Below are 27,376 nucleotides of genomic sequence, written 5' to 3'. Positions count from 1 at the left end.
TAGCCCCTTTTCTTTTTCTTTGTTGTTTTCTTTTCAAAACACTAACGTGCGTAGTTTTTCCATTGAAAAGCAAATATTATGTAAATAAGAATAGAAATTCCGCTTTGGCTTTTGTCACCTTTGTGTTCCCACTACTGTACACTGACCCACCTCACACTTCCGTAGTCTAAATAAACACATATAATTTCTTATCATTAATTTTTATTTATTTTCAATTTTGCATATAAGAGATCCAATTATTCAACATATTATTATGCGTAAAGACAGTTAAGTATGTCTAAGCAATCAAAAGTCATAGATCAAAATTCTAGTTGACCTAAATTGCAAAACTTTGGTCCAAGTCTCTTCAATTTTCTCTGTGTGCCGTAAATTTTGGTCACTGAAAGAGGGTATATCACAAAATCATAAAAAAAAGAAAGATTATTTGCATATTACATCACACTACATGTCAGACAAGTCAACAAATCTCAAACTAGGATTATCTTGTAATATTTTAAAGGTCCAAGGCCATACTAAAAAGCAAGTATTTAAGTGGGTACCCATTAGTCCATTAAGCCCATACATCATTATGCATTACATCTTTGCATTGGGAATGATGCTTGCTTGAGTTGCTGAATTTAAGGTCAGAGATGCACTTCTTTGATCCCATTCTGAGCTTGTGTTTTCTGATTTGGGTTTATCCTCTAAGATTCTTACTGTGGTTGCAATCAAATTTGAAGTCTCATTTTTTTTTTCTTCTTCTACTGTACTGATCTCTGAACCTTTCTTGTATTCAATATAACTAAACATCAGAATCAGAAACTGATTTCTATAGTTTTGTTCTTCTGCCAAAGACATCAGTTTGAGCAAAGTGCTGTGGCTTAGTTATAACTGAGATTGCTCAAAAGAAGTGATATATATATATATATATATATATATATATATATATATATTTATTCAATTGAGTACAATATTGACCTTTATTACCTGTTTCTATTTGTCAAAACATTGGAGAAATTATAATTTATTATTCTCTAATTCTTGGTGTTTTAGCCTTTCAATTCCTGTGATGCTTGGTTGCTTGCAATTGCAAGTGAATTCCTCACCTGAATAATTGGCCAGTGTGTACGAGTTCTGAATTACAATGGAAGAAGATGATGTTTACACAAAAGATGGAACGGTAGATTACCTTGGAAATCCAGCTAATAGAAGGAAAACTGGAACCTGGAGAGCCTGCCCTTTTATCTTAGGTAATTGTGGTGTTTGTTCTAGTCCAACTATGGTGAATGAGATATATATTAATTATGAAATGCTTATCATTTCAAGCTTCAATTTACAGGAAATGAATGCTGTGAAAGATTGGCTTATTATGGGATGAGCACAAATCTGGTGCTTTATTTTAAGAATCGGCTGCATCAGCACAGTGCTACTGCTTCCAAGAATGTCTCTAATTGGAGTGGAACATGCTACATCACACCATTGATTGGAGCATTTGTGGCTGATTCCTATCTTGGAAGATATTGGACCATTTTCTGTTTTTCAATAGTCTATGTTATTGTGAGTATGGTCTCTTCAATCTGTACTTGGTTACTAGCTTCTTGCTAAAGAAGGGATATAATTTTCTTTGTAGCATAAAACATCTGTTTGAGATTTAGTATTGATTCCAAATAAATAGAATGAAGAAAGAAACCCCCCAGAGTGTTGGATCACGGGAAGAGCCCATAGTAGGGTGAGATTTGTCATTATATGGGCTAAGCTACAGACTCTCTATTATAAGTGGGTTCGAACACCAAATTTCAACCAAAAACTCATTTTGTTTATGGGTCCTTCCACTTATATGGTCCTCACTTGGCACATTTTTAGGCTTGTCTTTGCTCATCAAGACCTTGGTTCACTTGGTCTCCTCATCATGGATTTGGAAGACTAAAAAACTTGAACAATAACCACCACCATCTCCAAATACTCAGTACACACAAGCCCATCAACCATTAGCTTTGATACCAATATTGGGTCACGAGCGGAGATGGGAGTCTTACCATTTTATGTGTAAGCTATGGACTTTCCATCATAAGTGGGTTTGGGCACCACATCTAAACTCAAAATCTTAAGGTATTGGGTTTATGGGTCCTTCCACTTATATGATTTATAATCAATGTGAGACTTCATACTCACACTTAGATTCTCATCCCAATATAGAGTCATCCCCCCCACCCCCACAAAAAAAAAAAAAAAAAGTTCCAAATTTTTTGCTGTGAAGTATCATGGGTGCAAACTTGTCCAAGTTTATATCAAATTCTATCTTCTAGCTTGTTAAACAACATCTAAAAGGTTCTTCCTGTTCATGAACAGGGAATGACACTTTTAACATTGTCTGCATCAGTTCCTGGCATAAAACCAACATGTCATGGTCATGGAGATGAAAATTGCCATGCTAATACTGGACAGAGTGTAGTGTGCTTCCTAGCTCTTTACCTCATAGCTCTTGGCACTGGAGGGATTAAGCCTTGTGTTTCATCCTATGGAGCAGATCAGTTTGATGATTCTGTCCCAGTTGAGAAGGAACACAAGAGTTCTTTCTTCAACTGGTTCTATTTCTCAATCAACATTGGTGCTCTTATTGCTTCTTCTCTACTGGTTTGGATACAAAATAATGTGGGTTGGGGATGGGGCTTTGGCATTCCAGCGGTAGCAATGGCAATTGCAGTGGTGAGCTTCTTTTCAGGAACTAGGTTGTATAGGAATCAGAAACCTGGAGGTAGCCCTCTCACTCGTATCTCTCAGGTGATAGTGGCATCCATAAGAAAGTACCATGTGGAAGTACCTGCTGACAAGTCTCTTTTACATGAGATTGCTGACACAGAATCTTCTATTAAAGGAAGCCGCAAGCTTGACCACACAAATGAGTTAAGGTAAAGAAATGGCAATAAATTTCTAGATGACCAATTTGTGTTTTTTGATTATTCATAATCAGAAGCAATTTTGATGTCAAACTTGAATTCTAAATTATAGGGAGGCAGGGCTTTAGTCCACATTCATGCCATTTCACATGCTATCTTATCAAAATATGGAATCAATCCTCACTTGTGTGATTTAACATGACCATATCATGTGAGAGGATCTCAACCGTTTATGGACAGATCCACGGTTATCTTTTTGTCAATCTCTATCCAAACACTTTTTATCTCGTTGATTTGTCTATAAAATATTAAGATTCTTTCATATGAAATAATCATGTTAAATCACACAGTATCTATTCCCAATCAAATATGACAATCTTATGATCACTAGATTTTCAATTGTTCAGTGAGTGTTGTTATTCTTGCAAATTGTAAAAGGGCTGTCCGAAATGTTTCTTTTAGGAATGAACCCTCCCATGTCTTTTTTTATAACATGTTATGTGAAAAATCTCGATCATTCATTGATAGATAGACAACTATTAATTAAAATGACCATTTTTCTCTTCTCCGTTTTACAAGCTTTGTCATTAAAATTGTGACTATTAATCTGTTAATAAATGACTGATTTTTCTCATGATATGGTCATGTTAAGAACAGACACGAGAGAATCCATTCCCGTTTCTTTGCCTATTAGACATTAACCTATATTTGAGTTCAGAAAAAGGACAATAGCCTATTGTTTTATCTAGTTTTGTATTCACTTTCTTATTGTGGTGTAACAGATTTTTTGACAAAGCAGCAGTGCCAGTAGAATCAGATGATTTGAAGTACTCAGCTAACCCGTGGAGACTTTGCACTGTAACCCAAGTGGAAGAGCTAAAGTCCATTTTAAGATTGCTTCCTGTATGGGCCACTGGCATTATATTTGCTACTGTCTATGGTCAAATGAGCACCTTATTTGTGTTGCAAGGGCAAACCATGGATAAACATGTTGGAAAATCTACATTTGAGATCCCATCAGCAGCTCTTTCTATCTTTGACACCCTTAGTGTCATATTTTGGGTCCCAGTATACGATCGGATCATTGTGCCAATTGCCAGAAAGTTAACTGGACACAAAAATGGTCTAACTCAGCTTCAGAGAATGGGAATTGGTCTCTTCATATCCATATTTTCCATGGTGGCTGCAGCAGTTTTGGAGCTCATAAGGCTTAGAATTGTAAGGAGGAACAACTACTATAAACTTGATGAGATACCCATGTCAATATTTTGGCAAGTTCCTCAGTATTTCATTATAGGTTGTGCAGAAGTCTTCACATTCATTGGTCAGTTAGAGTTCTTCTATGAACAAGCCCCTGATGCCATGAGAAGCCTGTGTTCTGCTCTACAATTACTCACAGTTGCATTGGGACAGTACTTGAGTTCTCTACTTGTAACAATTGTGACAAAGATCAGCACTAGAAATGGAAGTCTTGGATGGATACCTGATAATTTGAATTATGGTCACATTGATTATTTCTTCTGGCTATTGGCAGTGTTAAGTGTGCTGAACTTGGTAGCATTCCTTCTGGTGGCTAAGTTGTATACATATAAAAGAACTGTGGGAACTATCCGTTGAAAAGTGTGCTAAGTTGTACAATGGAAGTTTCAACACACAAGCACACAGGAAGTGTTTCCTTCACAGGTCTTATTTTTCATATATACAATTAGATATGGTCAATTTTATTAGTACACTGTAATCTCCACATCAAATCGTTGAACCTATTCAAAATGCTGTGAAGTTCTTATTATTACTGCTTACAACCATTGCGTTCTGTTAACATTCTCATTATGTATCAGATCTTTCTCATCAGAATGCTTTCATATGATATACAATAAGCTTACCACGTAGTTCATGATGCAATGCAAGAAGCAAAGTTAACCAATGCTTGCACAATTTCATGTAATAGTCCTACTACACAAAGTTTCATCTCAGAAAGTTAAATTTTCTGGAGAACTCTACTTGGTTGATCCAAACAAATAAACTTATTCGCATTAGGCATTACTAGAGATGTCATGAAATTCTGTATTAGTAAAATGAAATCAATAATATACCATGACTTATGTCTTAACCACAGTACATAGCATGAAACTCTTATTTCTTTCACTTTCACTTTCACTCTTCTCACTCAATCATTTCCTTCTTTGTCTTTCCATGCTAATAATTATATATCGGGAGGATTGTGAATGTAGGCCATATAGTTGTAATTAATATGAGATCAATATGCTCGTAGGAGTATATATAGAAGAGATGCCGCAAAGGGTGACAAATCATTATATATTAAAAAACTAAAAGCCAAATAACATGAGTGTGTGCACTGATTTAATCCACTATTTAAAGATGGGTTTATGCATAGGTAGAGAGGAGTAACTGTTGGGGATAAGACCATACATCCTATCTCTTAGTATTTGAATTGTTTGCTTATCCTAGTCTATTACTATATTGTTATTAATAGATGATGTGGCCATGTGGGATCCATAGAAGAACAATATCCAAATACATGCGAACTCTAATTCACAAGACAACAATAACTTAACCACTACTCTATGGTCCACCCTCTAATAATTAACTATAACAATCCACCATAAATTCATAATAAATTATGTTATTGGCCTAGTGCACCCAATTTAGGTGTACTAATCTTGGTAGTAATTATGTACTTCATACACTCACACTTACTCAGAAAACAAACAGTCATTACTTTTCTCTCAGTTGGCCGCATACCTCAGCACAAGCGCACACATACTGCCTTAAATTATGGAGGAATGCCTTAAAATCACAAGATTTTTTTTATTTTTTTTTTTAATTAAGTACAAGTAAGAAAAACATGAGTTAGCAATGTCTTAGAGGGAGAAAAAATAGTTGCATGATATGAGCATATTTATTCTATCTTATGAAGTGATGATGAAAGCTTGAGGGAGATAAAACTCAAAAAAGGCACGCAAACTACTTTGAATTACAGGTAAGTTTTGAGTTGCGTTTGATTGAGATACAACATAAAAGTTTCAGCAAATATTTGAATTAGATTGTATAAACTTAATTCTAGACGAATTTGATTTTAGTTAAAGTGAATTTGAGTGAACTGATTTACTTTTAGAAAATTTTACTAAAATATAGCTTTCACAAAACAAAAAATTATGTTCTCTCTTAAGATAATTGAAAATAATGATTTAAAAAACAAGTGTAATAGTTTATTTTAAAGCTAATTTGTTTTAGATATTGAAACAAAATTACTTTGTAGTATACTTATTTTTTAAAAATTATTGAATTATTTATTTAAATATTATTAAAATATTGATATAAAATAAAATTATAAAAAATTTCTTATCAATAAATAGGAAATAATTATTTTTTTTAAAAATTTATATACAAGTTTTGAGTTCTTAAATTATGTTTGAATTTAAACGAAATTTTGTCTCATAACATGTCATTTACAAAAATAATTTTTTTGGCACACCTCACGGAAATTCAGTCACCCTATTTTCTCTCTCTCTCTCTCTCTATATATATATATATATATATATATATTTATCTATTTATTTATTTATTTTCTATCAAGGCATCAAAGCTTCACAATTTTTTTTTGTGCATTTTTTTTTGGTGTGTGAAAAAACCTTTCATCTAAAAATTTGCTAAACGGGATTAGCAATGGGGTGGTAATTTCTACTTAAAAATGGGCTTTTGGGTGGGCCGAAAAACCAGGTACCCTTGCTTCTCATTCCACAGCCAGGAAATTTCCAACATCATCTGTTCACATCATACTTATCTGCTAAATTCATTGCTATATCAAAGTTTCAACCTTAAAAGTTTTAATTTTTAGCAAACACAATCCCTTAATTGTGGCCTTTTGATTTTGAAGGTTATCTGTAACAAAAAAACACTCCCACCCTAACTAGGACACTCGTCAAACTTGCACTTTTGCAATGTTCCCGTTCCCTAAGCGTTTTCAGGACCCCACATCAGGTAACCTCTCTATGGGCAATGTATCAATCCGTTTCAATAGAATCCAAGTTTTGCTTGCTAGGTGTTCGATGAAATGTCTGACAGAACCTCAGTTTTTTCCCTCTATATTTTTCTTTCGTTGAATTTTCTTTATGTACTTATTTTCCAATGCAGGTTTTCATCGGCTGAGTTCAATGCATGCCAAGAAATACCTGAATAAAATTGGGTTGGAACGAGAAGATTACAACTTTTGGAAACAGGCTGGGAAGGCCTTACTTTGCACCTACGCCATAATTGGGGCTGTGTGGCTTTACCATAAGGCTTCACAACAGCCAAAGTTCCGGTATCCCGGTGATGAAGAAGCAATGAAGGAGTTCATTGCCAAGCGAGGTATGATTGGAACCACCAATGGTCCAAAAGGGGTGGTTGAGAGTGATGAGGATGCATCCAATAACCAGAAGGAACTGCAGAGCAATAAGTTTGATCAGGAAGCTCAGAAGTTGTGGTTGAAGATGAGGAATGAAGTCATTGCTGAACTTCAGGAGAAGGGCTTTGATGTGGAATGATTGCTCACCGAATGCCAGTGTCACTCCCATGATATATGAACTGAGTGTGTGGCTAAAGTAGTGTTAGTTAGCAAACTTATATAGTATACTTTAGGAAACTCTTGCATGCTACATGGTGAATAAGGAAGAAGAATTTTTCTGTGTTTAAATGCAGGATTAACATTGAATGATGATAAAAGGGAAAGGATGATCAGTCTGCTCGTCTTTGTTGGTGGTTATGCTCGTGTGTTTTTCCAAGCAATATCCCTTATTATAGTTTTCTTATTTTCATCTTTGTGAAAGTCAATCAATAGGAGTGGAACAAATTTGTGAAGTTTGTTAGAAAAATATAATATTAAATAATTAACGTGACTTTTACCTAACAAGCTTTTATGTTGAATTGATTTTTTTACCCGGTACTGAGCCTAATTAAGCTAGATATTATATTTTAGAGTAAACACCATTTTTAGTCCCTGGCAATATCTACGAAGTCTTTTTCAGTCCCTGGCAATAAAAAAGGACCAAATTGGTCCCTGAAAGTATAAGAAAAGGGCCACTCTACATATTTGGGAGTTGACATAAGAACTAACATGACCCTTTTTTTGTAATTTCAGGGACCAATTTGGTCCTTTTTTATTGCCAGAGACTAAAAAGGACTTCGTAGATATTGACAGGGACTAAAAAGGGTGTTTACTCTATATTTTATTAATAAATAATTCAATACGGTGAAATTTTTAACATAGGTACTGAGCCTAAACACTTTTTTCATAAGCCCATTCCAACGGACCCTCGATACTTATAAAACCCAATAATTATTATAATATTAGGTTTTACCTTCACATTCCTTCAATTTATAATATTATTCACCTTTTTCTCCATCTATACATAAATTATTTTAACCTTCAAAATTGATTTAACGGAACTCAATCAAAATATACATCACTATCTTTAAATCAAAACAACCCTACTTTTGCATCGTTACTAAAATCTTTTTTGCAACTTAGCCAAACACAGCATTTGGATAAATCTATCTATCGCTCATAGACTTTTTCTTTCTCTAATTTAGATTATATGCTGAAATTAGCTTCCGCACCTCATTTTCAAGAATCTCGGTTAAATAGCTTCTTCAAAAGTTCTCATAACTTGATAAGGGCTTATTCATAACACATTAACCAAAACACCGCTTCTACGTAATTACTTATCTTAGTAGAGAAGCTCTCAAAAGCTGAAAGCTGGTGCATCCAAACGGGACGAAAATCCAAAATATTCACTTTTAGCAGTATCAGAAAATGAAATTTCATATGACAATTTGTGTTAGTGGATTATGTTCGTGTTAGGTCAAGATTTAACATAAATACAAATATGCTAAACTCAAACATAACATGAATAAAGATTCGTGTCAAAATCTTTGACATAATCATGAGCCGTTCATTTTGCAGGTTAACACAATACAATATAAATAATCTGTCAATCTCAAAATGTCCTGCTTATTATGTTGATTGACACAACAAAACACAAATAACCATTAAAGATATGAATAATCTCTATATTGAATATTACTTTCACCAATGTCATGTTTATATGATACAACACTATACAAATAACCTAAAAGAAAATTAATCTGAGTCAGTATTAGGTTTGCAAATTGACATGCAATAAACACGACACAAATTTTTTGTGTCCTTTGTTACCAAAACGAACACAACAAAATATCAATATGGGTCAACCCAAGCACGAAAATTTCGTTTAGTCTCAATGGGTTGTCTATCGAATTGTCACCGCCAGGAACGATCCATTAAGCTAGACCTTGTCATAAATTGAAATTCACCATTAACGAGTCTGTGGCCATTTTCAAGCAAAAAGCAAGCAGCAAATCAAATCAATGAGAAACATCAGTTAGAACTGGAGAAGCACAAATAAATTAATACTCCAATGGAGGTAAGGAGGTAATGAGAAACGGACGCTAGATCAGAAGCTAAGCACCAACTTATAAATTTAATATTCCAATGCAACTAGATTCTCAGTCTGCAATCCCCAATTTCAAGCCAAGAACATGAGTAAAGTAGTAAACACAAAACCTTAGTAACCAATTTTTAAACGTTGTAGTCAAGAGAAGTACTATATAACATTGAAAAGAAAAGTTATGTGCCAACCGCAAGCAGGACCCATCATAAATTGTAGGTTGAAAAATGAAACAGTCACACACAAAAAATGATATAACAATAACAATATCTGAAACTATAGTTTTATCTGTTCCCATTTTTTTTCCTAATAACTAGCATTCTATTTATACAGTCCCAGACAAAAAATGCAAATTGAATTCAATGAATAGTTTTAAAGCTCCAGATTACAAGAGTAAGACAACTAGCTTGAAATTCATGAATCAATCCTTTCCCTGTCTATCAATGCTTGCAAGCCTCCCATTTCCCAGCCAATGTAATACTAATGGTCTGATATTAAGCAAGTACAAAAGCAGTAGCCAATGAAGTGCATAACTTGATTGAAGTCAATGGTTCCTGACTTTGAAAAGCTATAACCAAGAAACAGAATTTGATCATTTTGGAACCTGTAAAATGTAAATAACTCAGAGAAAATGATCATTAATGGAAGGCTTTTGCCGCACAAAAACTTGTAAGAAGCTAGTTGACACATCAGACATCTACACCCTAAGACTACAAATTTCACGAGATGAGAGAAAGGCAATACAATATCATAATTCCGATTTATGCAATTTCAGTTAAAATTAATTTACAATCAAGTACTATAATATTGTCCTTATACCAATCAAATAGCTACCTGAAATTCTCATGACCATATCTCACTTTTACGTCAGGAACTCAAGGCTTGCGCACAACATTTTTTTTTTCTAATTTCAAGATTATAATCAAAAGAATAAAATCAATATTGAATCAAAGGGAAAAGTTACATACGAAAAAAAATAAACTAGGTTCAGAATAGTTGGAGAAAATTTACAATTAGTTATAGGTCATGCATCTATAACAATAGCATAGCTGAACCAGAAATTGGAAGGTAAAGTTTAATCTCTGCTATCTGAACAGACTTCGAAAACTTTACCTACGTCTTGCCCAGATTTAAAGGTTTCTCTTGCAATAAATTCTAGCAAAATCAAGTGCTGTACATGATTTTATTCCTAGCAGTGTTGCAATCAGAAATTTACTATGCCATAATATCACGGTAAAATTGCTTTATTCTGCTACCAACATCATGAGAACAATTGCAACCAGAATGTAATAATGTGATGCGCTTAATCTCATGTACAACAAACAATTACATCATATATGTTTTACAACCAGACGTACTTTCTACGGTTACAGCTTTACAAGAAACTTTCTGGTTGTTGGATTCGAATCCTTTAAGCTACTCTTTCCAGACCCTGCTTCGCCTATAGCTCTTCAATGGTGTCAAATAGAACCTTAACAAGCCAGGGTCAACATTATTTGGAGAATACCTAACACTCCGATTCCTTTGAACCATAACCTCTTGTCTTCCATTCAAAACATTGACTTCGGCCTCAGGAACCCCAGATCCGTTGACTAAACCAGTCATTCTACAAGTATCTCTACAACTAACACTATAGCTACGAATAAGCTTCTGACTAACTGATTCATTCCCTTGTCCATTAACCACCCTCCTTAGCTTCTGCCAAGACTCTGCAATTGGCTTATTAACCATATCCCCAGCAGCATACTCTTCTTCTCCTAACTTATCTTCCCTTCTCCTATGCACTAACCCAAACTTATTCCACAACCTACCCCACTTGTGGAACTTCTTTAATCCCTTTTGATCAACCTTAGAAGCATCACAAGCATCATTGGAAGCAGACCCAATCATACAATCAGATTGAACATTATTTGGAGATTTCAAATTTGCATCCTTCAAGTCTTTCTCAGTGATCAGCACCTTTGCCCCATAGAATAACTCGGTGGTGGTTGGAGAAACCTTTGCATTAGAAATCGCTCTCAATTCATCAACATCCCCAATTACTGTTTTCTTACGAGAATTCGATCTATCAAAACTCCTCCTTCTCCTCTGAGAATCTGAATAGTAATGTTTGGTCTGAGCTGACCCACCAGGACAATGCTCTTCACCACTTTCCAAATTCACATCCTCCTCTTCCTCTTCAACCAAAACCCTCTCATCATCAACAAACCCATTAACATGAACCATTGGGGAAAGCCTGCGACATGTTTTCCCAATCAAATAACCATCCCAAGAAGCTCGTGGCGCATCAAACGAAAACCGACCAACATCAACGGACAACCTCGGATCAGTGTCGCAGGATCTTCTGCCCAACGACAACCCATATTCTCCAACCTCGGATTGTGTCTCCCTCAATCTTGTTACTACCCCTTGTTCCTCAACGCTGCCATGGTTTCTCTTCAACTTCTCTTTCCGTTTCCATTTCCTTAACCTCTTGCTGAACACAGAAGCTGCATCCCAAAAACTCCCCGCGATGTCTCTGAAATCTCTCACCGCGTTCTTCCTGCTACGCAATTCGAGATCTATGAACTCTTTCATCGTCTTCGTCTCTTCATCATCATCTTCGCCACAAACCCTAATCGCATCACCGCCATTGTGGATGCTTCTTCTTGAATCAACCTCGAGCTTGTGATTCGGAGGCTTTTTCTCGTCGTCGTCGAGGGTGAAGAGGTCCCAGAGCGTGCTCCGCGACGGCGCCGCCGACGCAAGGACCTCGCAGGATCTTCGGCGGGGCTCGGGGACTGCGGCGGAGGAGGGAGGGACGCCGCTTCTGCCGGAGAAAGATTTTGTGCGGCGGAGCTCCGGCTCGGCGGCCGCGGCAGAGGAGGATTCAATGCCGGCGAGGCGCTCGCTGAGACAGAAGGCGCAGAAACCGGTGACCGGTTTGGTAGGGTGACGGTTACAGGTGGTAAATCGGTGCGTTTTGGAAGTCATGGGCGATAGTGGAAGACTGTGCGTGGAAGTGGATGCATGTTAGTTACAGTGAAAGGAAAGTGAAGCGACCGCAGAACGCGTGCGTGAGACAGAAACACGCGCTATCCCTTTTTTTTTTTTAATAATACATAAAGGGAAAGAGGACAGTGGAGGACACCTTCACATCTTATAAATATGGACTAAACCCTTCAATCCTTCATATACTAAAGTCAATTATATTGAAAAAAAAATTAAATATTGTTATTTTAATAAAAAAATTATAAAAACTTTGAATCAATTTACGGATTTATATACTCAGTCGTAATTGGAATAAAGTGGTGCCTCCCCTAGCAACATGTGGCGCCTTTTGCTCTCTATAAATTCCCTATTTTCACTTTTTCACTTCAACTTTTTCTTTAATATTTTTTCTGACTTCTCTCTACAATTTTGTTTGGGTTCTGATTTTATTTTTTGTGCAACCAAGCTACGTGAATCAAGTAAGTCTTAATATCTATTTTCTATATATTTAAAATATATCAATAGAAAAGTTTAATATTGACTTAGAAAATTGTTAGTGACTTATATTTTGAATAGTGACTTAAAAAATACTTTAGCAACACAGTTAGTGACTTATAACATGCTTAGTGGCTTATAACATTGTTAATGACCTACGTTATGATTAGGCACCTAAGACATACATAACCAATTTACGAATATTGTTTAGTGATTTTGCATTAAAAATAATAAATTTTTTATTTCTGATTTAAAAAATAATTCTTTATTAGACATGCTAATTATTTGAAATTAAATAAATTATGATAAAATATTTTTAAAAATTTTAGCATATTATTATGGCTGAGCCAAGTACTGTGCGATCTGTAACGCCCCTTGTTGACCCGGTTTATTACCATCACATATGATATTAAGCGAAGTTACAATCACAATAATTGATTAGAATTACAAATACACCTTTTCTTTTACTTGTATTCTGTTCACTGTTAATAATTATTTCCGCATTCAATTACAATAATTATAACCTGTATAATATTCAAAAACCTTAATTATTTTAATTTACCTTTCCCTTATTAGGCAATACCACAAAGCCAATGGTGTAAACAAACTCTAAATCATTCTCATGTAGCCCTCATCGACTAACATGGTGAAGAATACTCTATGTTATTTATTCATCATTGAACAACCCTTACATTTCCAAAACCTGGGACTGTCTACCTACACATAAATTCCTATATTTAACTATGTTAAACTAGACCTTTTAAGTTTTTCAATGACATATCATAATCCTCAATTGGATATATATAACTCAAGATACGTCCATCGTAAACCAACTGCTTAAAATTATCTACTAGAAAAATAGGGCAGCGAACAGAACTTAAAACTGGAAGCATTTCTTTGTTTAGTTTCTTCTGAGATTTTTATACCATAAACTAGACATCTGGTGCTTTAATTTGACATAAGTTTCATCCTGTTTGGTTAAGGAACAAAGGAGTTATGAATTTTACAAACTCCAAACAATATGTTGTCAACATAAGGAAATTTCGGGCAGTGTTCACTCTTACCAATTCTGGTAACGGTATAGCACCCATAAAAATCTCATCTTGTGGGACAAGAAAATAGATACCCTGAGCTTTAATTTGATACCTCACACACTCCATTTCGTTAAGAAATGAGTGAGATATGCCCTCTTAAAACCTATGCTCACAAGTAAGCAGAAATTTTAACAGCACTTACTTACTTTTACGTCTTAATGTTTTCGTACCTAGTTGAGAATTTGATAACATGAACGTACATTTATCTTACTAATTCAAGGTCTAATCCATTGATTCATCCATGAACCAACTTCAGCTACATCAGTCATGCATATCACATAAAGGTCCATGGATCTTTTACATCAACTATATACACATACATTTTATATATATATATATATATATATATATATATATATATATATATATATATCTTATCTCCAACAACAAAACCAACTGTACAACATAACGTCAAGTAAAATAAATACATATGTCATATGTGATATCCTATACATGCTCTCTAACATATAACATAGGCATATCCAAAAGGCATAGACATCTCATATGCTCTCAAAATACATAAACCACAAAAGAGTAACAACAACAGCATGTAGTAAAAGACAATTTATAGTGACCTCCTGCCAACATATGCTCTTGCACCATCAGTACCTGAAAGGGGTCCCCGAAACATGGGGTGAGATATACATATATATCTCAGTAAACTAAACCCCAAAGTTTACTTCAAGTGTAATAGAAATAACATAAACAATGCAGCATATATATATATATATATATATATATATATATATTCATACAATGTGTAAAATATCTCCATGAGACATTCCTACGGCACTCTGGCCATCCACATGATACTCAGATATAAAATAGTCCTACTCGCCAGGGAATCTACCAAGTATGAATTACATATCGTCATGCAATATACAAACATAGGAAACCACCATCATATGCCACACAAAACATACCATATATATATATATATATATATATATATATATATATATATATATATATATATATATATATATATATATATATATCGAAGTATTAAACAACTAATAATTGCAATTACATACGCCATATAAACCAACAACACCCTTTTCAGGGCTTGATGGAACAATCAAGGGATAAATCTCAAGGTCCGAAAGCTTACCTCTGAAACTTCCAATCTATAACTTGCTTCAAGCACAAGTTACCTTCACACACTTGAAAATACACTCGAAATAGTCCACATAACCACTTGCTATGCCCAACACCTAATTCAAGGTGAGGAACACCATCAATATCACTTACAAATACATATTGCAAGCTACTAAACACAAAACATCAATGTCACAATTGATAACTTAGCTATTATAGAATCATTCAAGATTCAATGCCAAGCTCCATTGGCTTATCTCATGATTGGTTTCTCCTCACATACTCACTTGATTCAACCCTAAACACAAATAAAGACAATCTCCATCAACAATAGCCCAGAGTATCAATTACTTGCAGAACAAGTAAACACACTTTTTATATCAAAAATCTGAATTAATGTGTAACTTTTGTATTCCCTCTTAGCTAATCATAAGCAATTAGGAGAATTCATTTTTACAAAAGTTACACATTAATTTGGGGGTTATGGGCATCCACGTTAATATTGTTTATAACAATTATAAATTTGTATGTGATGTATATTTCTTCATATTTTAAATTTCATATATTTTTCTCATATGTATCAATTGATATATATATATATATATATATATATATATATATATATATATATATATTCGTTGACAGATTATAATATTTTTGTTAAGATATATACTATGAAAAGAATCTTTTATCCAAATTCTTATTAAATAGGATTAACTTATTTATTTATTTTAAAAAAATTGTTTTATAAAATCTTTATTTGGAAAAGTCTAAACAAATTGAATATGAATTTTTTATTGATCAAAAAATAAAAATAAAAACATTTTTAAAATTGTAAAATTTATTCTTCTTGAAAATTCAGATATCATCATTTCATTGTTTTATAAATAAATTATTTTTTAATACTAAATTTCTATGATATTTTAAGATTTAATTTTTAGTTAGGGATATTTTTAGATTTCATACACAATGGTGTTTTGTTTATTAAGGATAACACAAGGGAATTGGATGGTATATGTTATAACGACGAGTATCTATCTAATAAGGAATGAAAATAAATTTTTCTCTAAATATAATTAGTGGCCATTACTTAATTACTTTGTCTAGTATAGTGTAATATTTACAATGCGTAAAAGCCCGTTTGTTGAGGCTTTTAGAAAAAGTAATTTGTATCTCTTTCTCATTTTAGAAGTATATTTTACAAAAATTAAAGGTATTTATATGTTTATAATAATATTTAGTTTCTAAAAAAAATTATTTAGTTTTTGACTTTTATTTTTTTAGAAGCTAAAATTTTTAGCTTTTTTAAAAAGTAAATTTTTAACTTTTTTGTGACTTCTGCTTTGTTTTAAATGTAGATATTCAAAAGAACTTAACATGAAAATTACTTTTTTTTCTTAAAATAAAACAGCTTTTGGAGGGGGGGAAATCCATCCAAACGGGCCCTTAAAATTATCGTAGATGTCTAGTAATAATAATGATTAAAGAGATAAGAAAAACAAGATTTAAAAAATAAATAAATAACTGACAAAACGAATATACATTTTTTACTTTTCTTTTTTAAGTCGTTTCAAAAAAATATTTAACATTTCTCTAATTAGTAATATAAACATTCGTATTTTCGCACAAAGAATAAAATAGAGAGACAGCACAAGGATTTGTTTGCTGCGCATCGAATATTATAACCCCATCGTCCTATAAAAATAAAAGCTAGAATTATATCCAAATCAAACAAGATGTGCTTTGAAACTTAGCAAGCATTACTCTTTTACCAAGTATAGCTCAAATCACAAAAATAAGAAACGCATAGATAATACTATTGCCACACTATTTAGCCTGATTGACGAGCTCATTTTTTAGGCAGCTATAGTCTTCGGTCTCTTTGTCTTAGCAAATAGCCTCTCTTCGAATCCTTAGGGAGGAGCGTGACTTTCACGGACATGCTTCTCCCTTACCAAAAAAGCAAAAAGCAAAAAAAAAAAAAAAAAACGAAAGGAATTAATCATAAAGATAAAAATAATATAAATAGATTACTTTTATCATATTTAGTAAATGATGTGCTAAATATTTGGTGCTTCCGTAGAAACGAAAATTATTTCCTACATGACACATTTATCACTGATATTCTAAGTTTAAGTCTCAGTAACTTTGGTACGGTTTCAAAAATAAACTGAAAGGGCAGAAATTTTCTCAATCCATGACTTAATAAATGTTTGTACGATGCTTTTGCTTTGAGCTGTTTGAATAATGTTGTATGCATAATTTTTATAATGTACTGAACTGTAATAGAGGTCCTTAAGAGGCTCCACCTGATTTTAATAAAACAAAAATTTTAAGTGAGCTTAAATAAGGCTCCATGGAGCCAATCACATTTAACCGAAATTGTGTACATATCACTTTTATTTTCATTTACATTTTTCAAAAATGACTATGGTATAACAAATGCATACATCCAACAGAGAAACAAGCATTTGATTTGTCCAAAAGATTTTACAAATCAATTTTGAAAAACCAACATGACAATTGTATAACAAAAGCATACATCTAACAAAGAAACAAGCATTTGATTTGTCAAAAGATTTTACAAATCCACTTTGAAAAGCCTTAATCCTTCATATATAGAAACATAAAACTGGTGATAATTGTAAAATTCAAAATCTTTTATTTCTGGTCATTGATACCCAGTTTTATTTGGACCGAAGCCTACAGCACAAATGTCCAAACTTCCAATTCTCTCCACATTGGTAGCAGAAGTGGCATCCACACCTGTAAAGAGAAAACAGAAATATTATAATTATTTTCCATACTTTCATTATAATGATATAATAATGAATTACATAGATTGAAAGTTGAAGAAATTTTGAAAATAATCAAGGATCAATTAACCTGCAGGTCATGTGTTCACATCCACTACGTCTTTGGACATACATATAGCATTTGGGACATTTCTGCCACATTTTCCCTTTGGCTAACTCCAAAAACTTCCTATCCAAATCATTGTCACGTTTACCATTTTTCAACTTTTGGAATTCGTTGCAATTCATTCGTGCGTGCCATGGAACCTTACACTGCGCACAAAATAGCCTGTGACAGAAGGGGCACTCTGACTGGATCACAACTTCTCCATCATTAACCAACAAAACAGAGCAATCCTTAAAGGGGCAATAAGTCTTTTGCCACCCAGCAATTGAAGACTCGTATCTTGCAGATTCCCATCGATCAATAACTTCTTTAGGCAAAAGGGTTTGCAAATGTTGTGGCTTCAACTCCATAGAACAATTTGGATTTGGACAATGAACATTGAGAATATTTTGCTGTATTTGAGTAGCAACGTGCTTGGATATACAATCAGTGCAAAAGGGGTGGTTGCACTCACCTCCTCTGAACAGATCATACTCTGCCTTGGAATCAAAACATATACTGCAAAGGAATTTTGAGCGTTGACCATGAACCTTTCTTTTTGAGCGTTGACCTTGAACCTTTCTTTTTGAGCGTTGACCTGGAACCTTTCTTAGTTGTTGGAACAAGTACTTGATTGGCTTGTTCAGCTGTTCGATGAGAACTAGGAGGACATGGAATAACATTATGGGAAGCTTTATTAGCTTGATTAGCAATTCGATGATTTGCTCTGTTTCTGCTTGCATGTTTGCTTTAAAAAACATCATAGTAGAGAGCGCAGGTTTATTCATTTTTGCCAGTGTTGTCTCTAAATCTTGTGAGGGAGGGACGCCGCTTCTGCCGGAGAAAGATTTTGTGCGGCGGAGCTCTGGCTCGGCGGTCGCGGTGGAGGAGGATTCTATGCCGGCGAGGCGCTCGCGGAGACAGAAGGCGCAGACACCGGTGACCGGTTTGGTAGGGTGAAGGTTACAGGTGGTAAGACGGTGCGTTTTGGAAGTCATGGGCGATAGTGGAAGACTGTGCGGGGAAGTGGGAGCAAGTTAGTTACAGTGAAAGTGAGGCGACCACAGAACGCTTGCGTGAGACAGAAACACACGTTATAAATATGGATTAAACTGTCAAAATAACGGTGTCATTTTATGAATATGTTTTGGGGAAGGATATTGTGACAATAAGTTGTGTTATACCAAGTGACTACAAATCAATCTTTGTTGATCCAACGGTTATATTTATTTTCATCTTTGTATGGTTATGATTTCTCATATTTAAAGTGAAAGCATTAAATATGGGAAATCATAACCATACAAAGGTGAAAATAAATATAAAGTATTAAATTTGGGGAATCATGACCATACAAAGATGAAAATAAATATAACCATTGGATCAATATAGATTGATTGGTAGTCACTTGGTAGTAACACAACCTGGTTGTCACAATATCATTCCCCATATTTTTTTATGTTTATTCTAATTTTATATATATAAATGAGGACTTTAGGTCTGTTACAAATTAGCTGTCTATGAATAAGGAAATAAAATAACTTGTTATTATTTCTATTTAATACAAATCTCTTATGATTATGCCAATCAACTGCAAATAAGAAAATTAATCTATTTAATACAAATCTTCTATAATTATGCCAATTAACTGCAAATAAAAAAAAATTAATCTATTTAATAGTGACTTGTACTATGAATAGTGAATTATATTTTGAATAGTGACTTAAAAAATACTTTAGCGACATAGTCAGTGACATATAACATGCTTAGTGGCTTGGAATATTGTTAGTGACCTAGGTTATGATTAGGGACCTAGGACATACATAACCAATTTATGAATATTGCTTAGTGATTTTGCATTAAAAATAATAAAAATATATATTTCTGATTTAATTTTTTTTTTAATTTCTATATTAGACAAGTTAATTATTTGAAATTAAATAAATTATGATAAAATGTTTTCAAAATTTTTAGCATATTATTATGGCTAAGTCTTCGTCATCCGAGTCACCTCGCCTGCACCTGAGCATGAGCATGAGCCTACCGATCCCACCACGCATGTTTTTCTTGGACTATACAAATGAGATATACTCATGAGGTGCAGACAGCGCACCCACGTTTCACAGGTTGTATGGAACGAGGAGACCCACAGAGAGATGAAGATTCGCCGAGGAGGTAGACCCAATGGGGGACCACCACCCGACGATATTCCATACTCAATGCACAGTACTTGACTCAAGGTGGCTTCATACATGTCGCCCCCATGCGATATGTGCAGGTATGCATTTATGAATTTTGTTACATATATTGTGTTGAAATATAATCATTGTAAATAAGTGTATTTTAACATATAAATTGATAATTGTCTTATTTTTTTAGATTGATGTTGCCCTTATCAGTGCTCTGGTTGAGAGGTGGAGACTAGAGACACACACATTTCATATGTCGCAAGGCGAGATGACCATTGCATTGCAAGATATGGTGGGTATCCTTGGATTGCCTACTGATGTGCAAGTTGATTACGGATCTACTTCCATGCATTGAACGATGGTCTTCAGTAATGGGCCTAATGAGGCCACTAAGCTCACTTCTGGAAATGTGAGGCTATCATACTTTGACAGAGTGTATCCGCATTGGGGTGCAGTTGTCGCTCATCCTCAAAATATGGTATACTATGTAAGAACCTGCACCGTTAATTAAGGAAGTTAATTAATTAATTATGAGAAATTAGGAAATAATTCCATAATTGACCCTAATAATTATTATGAGGCTTAAATAATTATGGTAAGTGTTTATTAAAGCTGAAAGTCATTTTTCTGACGAAAAGTGCAGATACCGGTTCTGCTACTCGGTATAAATGCGTACCGATGAAGTATCCGGAAAATTATAATAAGTGCATGAATATTCCTAGAATATTATATAGGACTTGTAAAACGAGTTTCAAGTTAAAATAATGAGAACTGATGCCAGAACTGATATTGGCTATGGAAAAGCGCGTACCAGAAAGGTGCTGCAAAAAATATAATAAAAATATGATAAATCTTGTAAAATTGAGTAGGTTCAGATTCCAAAGTTTGGGATTAAAATGTTAAGCATAGCAATTAGTGTTAATACTGTGTGTTTAATTCTTAAAACACTATATATACGCAAGTTGGCCCAAAACCCTAGGCCATATCAGACTTATATGTGACACTCTTGGAGGCTGAACGGTTTGTCACTGTTTCATTGCTCCTCTTCACCATTTTGTGAGATCAAGTTGTCACCTTTTCTTGATTTCTTCATCTCTAAACAAGTAATCACTTGTAGAGTGCATTGTGAGGTTGAGGGTCACTATTTGCTGGGTTGTGGGAGCCATTTGGGGGAGGTGCAGTTGCTGCCTCTGAACTTGGTGCTTGTGTGAGCCTTTTACTTGGAATTGGTGGTGCCAAGGAGCCATCTTTGGTGCAAAGGACCATTAATCATCATTTTCGCTCACTGTTGAAGTCAGTACCTTGGAGCTGTTGTGTGAGCTCCAAGAGCACCTTCTTACTCTGTTTTGAGCTTGTGGTATGATCATCACCCTTGTGCTTGAGTTTTCTTTATTAAAAATGGAACCTTGATGCATGTAATGAGCTAAAGTTGATAACTTAAGGTTGGGTAATGCTAAACACACCTAGAAATGCATGTTTAAGCTTCTGTAATCGGTAAAAGTTGGACCTTTGAATTGATATCTCACGAAATGCAGAATCTGAGTTCTGCCGCGAAATATCCGGATATTGGGTTAGAAATATCCGGATATTGATATCCAGATATGGATATCCGGAAATTGATATGCAGATGTGGGGTTCTGAATATCCTGATATTGCCTGTCAGATATCCGGATATTGACATCCGGATATGCCCCCGACGAATATCCGGATATTCTGGGTTTTCGAAGAACAGCAGTTGCACTGTTCATACAGAATGTTGTTATGGGTTTGTGGACCCTAGTTTGATGAAGTATGACTTCTGTAATGGTTAATCTAAGTCAGAATCAAGTAATTAAGGGCTTGTAGCTTTGTGAGAAGCCTTAAGACGTGAAATGTAAAGCAAAGACGTTGTCTTTATGACATATGCTTGTATGCTTGTATATTGATATGATTGTTGGTCCAAAACAGATTGTGATTCTGCTGTGTTTGGGCTTTGAGATTGGTTGGACTCTTGGCATTGGATAGTTAGCTTGCAAGGTAAGCTTTTGTGTCCTCGGTTTAGCCATTGTGTGGTTTCACCATACCCCATGCGGGAATGGTTTATATGCATGTTGTGTTTACATGCTTTGAAAATGTTGTTGAGCTTTATGTGCAATGGCTTTTATTATGTATGTGTTGTTCTACTTCGACGGTTATCCTGAGTATGTGGCGTCATACAAGACGGTAACACCGTGGGTGGGTGCAAGTGGTGTCTTGCACTAGTGTGGGTAATAGACGTATTCCTGCATTTCTCTGGCCAGTAGATTAGTTATAACACACATGACATGATTATCTACTGCATTGCACTATTTTGGAACTTATACTGTTGAACTGTTTTTAGAACTTATATTGCACATGTAAGTGAGCTTGGGGTGGAAGATCCTTAAGGACCCCTTGCCTTACTGAGATTTATGTTTAGAGATTTCACCCCACGTTTGGGGCGCTTATTTCAGGTTCAGGTAACCCAGGGGTTGAGACCTCTAGCGGCAGGAGGCCGGAGCTTAGTTGATTATCATGTTTACTGTTTATGATGATGTACCTGCTTGGTTTTATGCTTTTACCATTACCATGTTGTTTGTTTTGAGACTTGATGAGTATGCTGTTTATTTAGTGAGCATGGGGATTGTCCATGCCAAATTGATTTGACGATGTTTAAGTTTATTTGCGTTGTACAAACTATCAGGATCTGTCTGGTCTACGTGTTGTGTTCCGTGACTAGAGACCCACTTTCAGTTATTTAATTTATGAGGTATTTCAGTTAGCTGTCTTCTGCAATTTACATACAGGCAATGTTTTGAAATGAATTAAGTAATTCAACTTGGTAAGGATAATGACGTCATAATTGAAAACAAAAAGATATTCCGCATTTTTAATTAAGCATGGCTTAATACGATGACATGTTAACAAACCGGGTATATACGGGGTATTACATTTTATGGTATCAGAGCACTTTCTAGGGAAAAGCCTGTATGTATTGCAATAACTTAGTATGTTTGTTTTGAGTCGTGTTTGTGTGTTCTCTCTATTGGGTTTTGGTATGATAATGCATATATGACCACATTGCGTGGGCCTGATCAACTCATTCCTTGTGTAACTTGTGCAGAGTCATGGTGCAACCTCGGAGGAACCGAGACACTAGCGAGGATCAACCTGATCCTGTCCTGGCTGATATGCAGGCGGCTCGACTAGCCGACCAGAAGGCCTTGAGAATGGCAAACCAGGCTATGTTGGACGCCGTCAGAGAGGCGAACAAGAAAGCCACTGAGGATGTTTTGGAGGCGAACCGCATGGCGAACATGACCATGATGAGGGTCATGCTGGAGGAGATGAGGGCTGGTCCTGATGTTGGTTAGTTCCCTCCGCCACCACCTTCACCGCCACCACCACCTCCACCTCCACCTAGTCTGCGGGATGAGAGCTAGAGCCAGGTTGAGGGCGCTGGTCATACTACTGGGGTGATGGAACCCTATGTGGAGCCTGTTGAGGATCGCGATGTGTTAGACCACCGGCTTAATGCTTTCTGCAATCATAAGCCACCTTCTTTTGATGGGTCTTATGATCCTATTGCTGCGGCAAGATGGCTTCAGGCATTGGACAAGATCTTCCGGGTCATGCAATGTACTGATCTGCAGAAGCTTATGTTTGCGACGTATATGTTGGAGGGCGATGCCCATGAGTGGTGGATGAACACCTCTCATGCTTTTGAACTGCAGGGTCGTGTGATGACATGGCCTTTCTTCGAGGATTGTTTTCTGGGTCGGTACTTCCATTATGATGTGCAGGAGAGGAAGCAGGGGGAGTTCGACAGGTTGGTGCAGGGCTCGTTGTCTGTTGACGAGTACCTGCGAAGTTTAATGAGCTGGTGAAATTTGCACACTTTCGGATGGCTATGCCTACTCCAACCTTCTTGGCTGCTAAGTTCCGTAGGGGACTTAGCGAGGAGATAGTTGTTCCTCTTGCTGGAGCGGCTTCGAGGGATTTTGGGACACTGGTGCAGCAGTGTCGGGACATCGAGGATGTCTGTTTAACGAGTAAGGCCAAGAGGGCCAAGATTGCTGAGGCGAAGGGAACGAGCAGTTCCACTTCCTGGAAGGACAGGAAGTTTGCTGGAAAGGGCAAAGGGAAGCAGTTTGCAGCTAGGCAGGCGCCTGGTCAGTTCAAGAGGACTTCTTCGCAGCAGAGTGATTTTGCTAGGCCTCCTTCCTCTCCTAGGTGTTCGGGGTGCGGAAAGGAGCATGCAAGACGTTGTGCTTCGGGGCAGCTGATCTGTTTTCACGGTGGCAAGGAGGGCCACTACTCTAGAGATTGTCCGTCGTCGACGGTGAGAGCTGCTGCAGTTCAGGCAGTTCCACTACAGATGGTTCCTCTTCCACCGACTTCGGCACCTGCAATGCCACCTGCTACCGGGCATGTGTATACGTTGGATCGCTAGCAGTCGGATCGAGCTCCGAACCTTGTCAGAGGTACTGTTTCCATTGGTGGATTGTTGTTGATGCTTTGTTTGATTCCGGGGCTACGCATTCTTTTATTGCAACCCCGATTGTTGTGGGGCTTGAATTGTCCAGTGATGTGCTTTCTCCACCGCTGCAGGTGACCACCGCCACCGGTGAAAAGTGTTATTCTACCTGTTCATCGTGATGTAGCGTTTCAGTGGGATGGCCGTGAGTTCTCGGTGGATCTGATAGGATTGGCGACGACCAATTTGGAGATTATTCTGGGCATGGATTGGTTGTCCAGAAACTGTGTGATCGACTATTGTGCCAAGCGATTGGTGATGTCTCCGTGTAATTCCACAGCCAGTTCCTCGCCATATATTTCATTGCTTCAAGCTAGGAGAGCCTTGAGAGCGGGGGCATTCGGTTATGTCATGTTGGGAGGTTTGGTGAGTGGGACACAGGAGGATATCACTAGCATTCCTATGGTGGGGGAATCCCTCGAGGTGTTTCCTGAGGAGATTCCTGAGTTTCCGCCACAGCGGGAGATAGAGTTCTCCATTGACTTGTTGCCGGGTGTGGGGCCTATTTCATTAGCTTCATATCGGATGTTACCACCAGAGTTGGCGGAGCTAAAGAAGCACATTGAGGATCTTTCAGCGAAAGACTTCATTCGACCTAGTGTGTCTCCATGGGGAGCACCGGTCATCTTTGCGAAGAAGAAAGACGGGACAATGCGTTTGTGCACCGACTACAGGCAGTTGAACAAGGTGACGATCAAGAACAAGTATCCCCTTCCGCATATTGATGATTTGCTGGATCAGCTTAGGGGTGCTTGTTTGTATTCGAGGATTGATCTACGGTCCGGATACCATCAGATTCGGGTGAAGCTGGAGGATGTCTCGAAGACCGCGTTTCGTTCGAGATACGGTCACTTCGAGTATTTGATGATTCCTTTTGGACTCACTAATGCACTCTCAGTGTTCATGGATTACATGAACAGGATTTTCCAGTCGTACCTGGATAAGTTTGTGATCGTCTTCATTAACGATATCTTGATCTACTCCAAGACTGAGGAGGAGCATGCGGAGCATCTGAGGATTGTTTTTCAAGTGCTGAAGGAGAAAAAGCTTTATGCTAAGCCTTCTAAATGTGAGTTTTGGCTCAAGTCTGTGAAGTTTCTTGGGCACGTGATTTCTGCTGAGGGAGTTGCAGTGGATCCCAACAAGATTAAGGCTATGCTGTATTGGGAGAGGCTCAAGACAGTTACTGAAGTGAGGAGTTTCTTGGGTTTGGCAGGTTACTATAGGAGATTCATCAAGGGATTCTCCACGATGGTTCTTCCATTGACTCGCCTTACCTCGAAGGAGACTCCGTTTGTGTGGACTCACGAGTGTGAGGAATGCTTTCAGGAGTTGAAGGAGAGATTGACTACCGTACCTGTGTTGATCCTTCCTGATCCTGATGAGCAATTTGAGCTTTACTGTGATGCTTCTGAAAAGGGGCTGGGTTGTGTCTTGATGCAGACTGGTAGAGTTGTTGCTTATGCTTCAAGGCAGTTGAAGCCTCATGAGGAGAACTACCCGACTCATGATTTGGAGTTGGCTGCGATTGTGTTTTCCTTCAAGATTTGGAGGCATTATCTGTCTTGGAATGAGGATGGACTTCTATTATTTCAGAAGAGGATTGTGGTTCCTCGAGGTCCTTTGACCGAAGAGGTTATGGCAGAGGCCCATAAGGGCCAGTTTACGGTCCACCCTGGTGCTACAAAGATGTATCAGGACTTGAAGAGAAATTTATGGTGGCCGGGTATGAAGAAAGACATAGTTGTGTATCTGTCCAAGTATTTGATTTTCCAGAAGGTGAAGATTGAACACCAGAAGCCGTCCGATAAGCTTCAACCTCTTGAGATTTAGGAATGGAAATGGGGTGGCATTTCCATGGACTTCGTGGTGGGTTTGCCGAAGAGTCAGGTTGGCTGTGACTCTATCTGGGTCATTGTGGACAGACTGACGAAGTCTACCCATTTTCTTCCAGTGAAGGTGAGCTTCACTACTGAGCAGTTGGCCAAACTGTATGTTCGCAAGATTGTGAGGCTTCACGGGGTGCTCGAGAGTATCATCAGTGATAGGGACCTGAAGTTCACATCTCGGTTCTGGGAGGCGCTGCAGGCAGCTTTCGGTACACAGTTGAGATTGAGTACCGCTATCACCCTCAGACTGACGGACAGACTGAGCGGACAATCCAGACCTTAGAGGACATGTTGAGGGCTTGCATTTGGAGCAGGGTTCAGCATGGGATAGGTACCTGCCATTTGTGGAGTTTTCGTATAACAACAGCTTTCATGCTAGCCTGGGCATGGCACCCTACAAGGCGTTGTATGGTAGGAGGTGTCGGACTACTACCTGCTGGTCAGAGGATGGAAACAAGGAGTTGTTTGGCTTGGACTTTGTCCAAGATACTACCCAGCAGATTTAGATGATCCGAGAGAAACTGAAGCAGGCGCAGAATCGCCAGAAAAGTTATTACGATGTCAAGCATCGTCCGCTGGAGTTCAGTGAGGGTGAGCACATGTTTGTGAGACTTTCACCTGTCACCGGTGTTGGTCGGGCCCTCGGAGTGAGGAAGCTGAGCCCGCGATTTATTGGGCCATACCAGATCCTTGGTAGAGTAGGACCAGTTGCCTACCGGCTTACCTTGCCTCCGAACTTGGCCAACATCCACGACGTGTTTCACGTGTCTCAGCTTCGAAGGTACATAGCGGATCCTTCGCACGTGGTGCAGCCGGATAATGTGGAGGTTCGAGAGAACTTAAAG

The 27,376-nt window shown here is 36.9% G+C and overlaps 4 protein-coding genes across 6 annotated transcripts in view; 2 read left to right on the top strand and 2 right to left on the bottom strand.

Annotated features, from left to right (window-relative positions):
- The first annotated feature begins 592 nt into the window (after window positions 1–592).
- On the top strand, window positions 593–4,711 carry LOC133316282 (protein NRT1/ PTR FAMILY 8.1-like). Of its 3 annotated transcripts, XM_061518013.1 has the most exons (5): window positions 593–622; window positions 1,102–1,229; window positions 1,319–1,536; window positions 2,329–2,888; window positions 3,659–4,711. In XM_061518013.1, the coding sequence occupies exons 2-5, from the start codon at window positions 1,124–1,126 to the stop codon at window positions 4,491–4,493; spliced, it is 1,719 nt and encodes a 572-aa protein (XP_061373997.1). In that variant the 5' UTR covers window positions 593–622; window positions 1,102–1,123; the 3' UTR covers window positions 4,494–4,711. The 3 variants fall into 3 exon arrangements, with proteins under 3 accessions (XP_061373997.1, XP_061373996.1, XP_061373998.1); XM_061518012.1 differs by lacking the exon at window positions 593–622 and having other exon boundaries at window positions 1,032–1,229; XM_061518014.1 differs by lacking the exons at window positions 593–622; window positions 1,102–1,229; window positions 1,319–1,536 and adding an exon at window positions 1,630–2,088.
- Window positions 4,712–6,708: 1,997 nt separating this feature from the next.
- On the top strand, window positions 6,709–7,661 carry LOC133316297 (uncharacterized). Its single transcript, XM_061518036.1, has 2 exons — window positions 6,709–6,878; window positions 7,032–7,661. Exons 1-2 carry the CDS (start codon window positions 6,839–6,841, stop codon window positions 7,421–7,423), a joined length of 432 nt encoding a protein of 143 aa, XP_061374020.1. The 5' UTR covers window positions 6,709–6,838; the 3' UTR covers window positions 7,424–7,661.
- Window positions 7,662–10,601: 2,940 nt separating this feature from the next.
- LOC133316295 (protein OCTOPUS-like) lies at window positions 10,602–12,441 on the bottom strand. The gene has a single exon (XM_061518034.1). The coding sequence runs from the start codon at window positions 12,335–12,337 to the stop codon at window positions 10,781–10,783; it is 1,557 nt and encodes a 518-aa protein (XP_061374018.1). The 5' UTR covers window positions 12,338–12,441; the 3' UTR covers window positions 10,602–10,780.
- Window positions 12,442–17,700: 5,259 nt separating this feature from the next.
- The window catches only part of LOC133316278 (uncharacterized), a 29,333-nt gene continuing 19,657 nt past the window's right edge, over window positions 17,701–27,376 (bottom strand). Inside the window, exons 2-3 of the mRNA XM_061518010.1 lie at window positions 17,908–18,531; window positions 17,701–17,787 (exon numbers count right to left, since the gene is read on the bottom strand). Coding sequence (XP_061373994.1) covers window positions 17,709–17,787; window positions 17,908–18,531 — 703 coding nt within the window. The 3' untranslated portion in view covers window positions 17,701–17,708. The remainder of the gene's footprint in view (window positions 17,788–17,907; window positions 18,532–27,376) is intronic.

This window comes from Gastrolobium bilobum, unplaced genomic scaffold, assembly GCF_033153095.1.
Source record: "Gastrolobium bilobum isolate Gb01-03AN ecotype WA unplaced genomic scaffold, APGP_CSIRO_Gbil_v1 utg6012, whole genome shotgun sequence".
Lineage (NCBI taxonomy): Eukaryota > Viridiplantae > Streptophyta > Magnoliopsida > Fabales > Fabaceae > Gastrolobium > Gastrolobium bilobum.
The sequence above is the reverse complement of the archived record's forward strand: the minus strand, read 5'-3'. Positions and strand labels throughout refer to the sequence as shown.